Here is a 1586-nt window from a genome sequence, read left to right as displayed (position 1 = left end):
TGAACTACTACAGCATCATCATCAGCAGCAACGGCGGCAGCTATCATCGTCGTCGTACCAAGAGTACCAGCATCTACTGGTTCGGCCCCCTACCATCCCTACCTCCCGTCATGCCCCTCTTTGGGTCTACATCCCACCAGGTTAGTCGTTCCGTGTCCCAACCAGTGATGCTTCCGGCTACCTCCTCACACCCCCATTCAACACCAACTAACGACAAGTCGACATGGCGGCGAGATGGACATAGTTTTGCTACTCGGTATACCAACCATTCGCCACCAGCTGAGATCATCATCCTTCCCGAACGCCGCCAAGCCGATCATCAATCTACTGTTACCCCCTCGGGGCAGCTTCGACCACCTTCATCAGGGCCCGTACCTCTGCCTCCCTCGATGGCCGTGTTATATCCCCAGACTGCTAGGGGCTTGGTAGGAGTTGATATTACCAAGCCAGCCGGGGAGAGCGATAAGAAGGGGTATGGTAGTACACTCCCAGAGGGCCTTGGTAAGGACAGCAAGGTAGACAGACCCTTACACTGAACATGGTCACAGGTCTTGACCATCCCTCTGATGTAATGGAGTTGCAACTAGCAGTACATGCCTTAGAGTTAGAGAATGCTGCATTGAAGAGGCGAGCGAAGGAGAGGAGTAGGACATTGGAGGAAGCTCAGAAGAAGGTAAACATCACCTTCCACTCTTATCCGATGGTCACTACCTCAGGTACAGTCACTACAGGAAGCCCTGAGAGAGGCAGAGCTATCGAGTGATACTGCATGTCTGTTGCCGGCGGGCAGTTCTTGTGTAGATACTCAGTCTACTGCTACTGATGGCTCTATGACCACCTATGGTGTAGTGAGTGAAAGCTTACGGAAGGTAGTTGGTCTCCTTACTGAAGCAGGACAGCAGTTGCACAGGCCTAAGGAATGTGGTGCACTCCTTATAGAGGTAGTAGCCTACGTATGTTGGGTGTGCTATATTGATGGGCAGGCTGCAGAGAGGATAGCGGAGATAGACGAGAGCATGAGGAGGAGGAAGATCATGTCATCGGGGGGCCAGGTAGTAGTAGTACTATTGGAATGCCGATCTACTGTTGTGTATGGTGATGAGGTTAGGAGAGGGGCGTTGATGATGATAGCAGCAGCAAGAAGGTGAAGACGTTGGAAGTCGAGGTAGAGGACTTGAGGAAGAAGTTAGCAGAGGCCGAGAGGATGATCACTAGCTCCCATGCTAGGGAGTTCGATTTGGTCATTATAGCAGCATGTGTAGAGGCTGACTCATCGTTCTCCAGTTGAGAAGCATCAAGGAGGAAAGTGCTGATCTGCCGAGGTCATCGCGGTCGTTCAATCGAATACTGAGGAAGAGTGGATACCACCACCACCAAGATGAGCAGTCTCATCCTCATCATCAGCCCTCGAGCCCGGAGAGAGTAGGTCTTGGAATAATCCTGCCCCCACCTCACTATGCTCCCCCCTAGGTAAGCACGGATCATCGGCCGAGGACCTCTTTCCTCGAGGAACTGGCGTTGCATGGGGTACTCTCATCACCAGAGGCATCAGATGGAACCGTTAGTGATGATGGTCTCAACAGCAT

General features: G+C 52.3%; 1 protein-coding gene across 1 annotated transcript; it reads left to right on the top strand.

The window, feature by feature from the left end:
- Positions 1 to 389: 389 nt before the first annotated feature.
- Pmar_PMAR010577 (hypothetical protein) lies at positions 390 to 1288 on the top strand (the record flags this gene model as incomplete). The annotated part of the gene is made up of 6 exons (XM_002769311.1): positions 390 to 501; positions 549 to 673; positions 717 to 759; positions 802 to 941; positions 984 to 1052; positions 1109 to 1288. The coding sequence occupies 6 exons, from the start codon at positions 390 to 392 to the stop codon at positions 1286 to 1288; spliced, it is 669 nt and encodes a 222-aa protein (XP_002769357.1).
- Positions 1289 to 1586: the final 298 nt, after the last annotated feature.

This window comes from Perkinsus marinus (genome assembly GCF_000006405.1).
Source record: "Perkinsus marinus ATCC 50983 genomic scaffold scf_1104296966092, whole genome shotgun sequence".
NCBI classification, from domain to species: domain Eukaryota; phylum Perkinsozoa; order Perkinsida; family Perkinsidae; genus Perkinsus; species Perkinsus marinus.
This window is presented reverse-complemented; position numbering and strand designations above follow the sequence as displayed.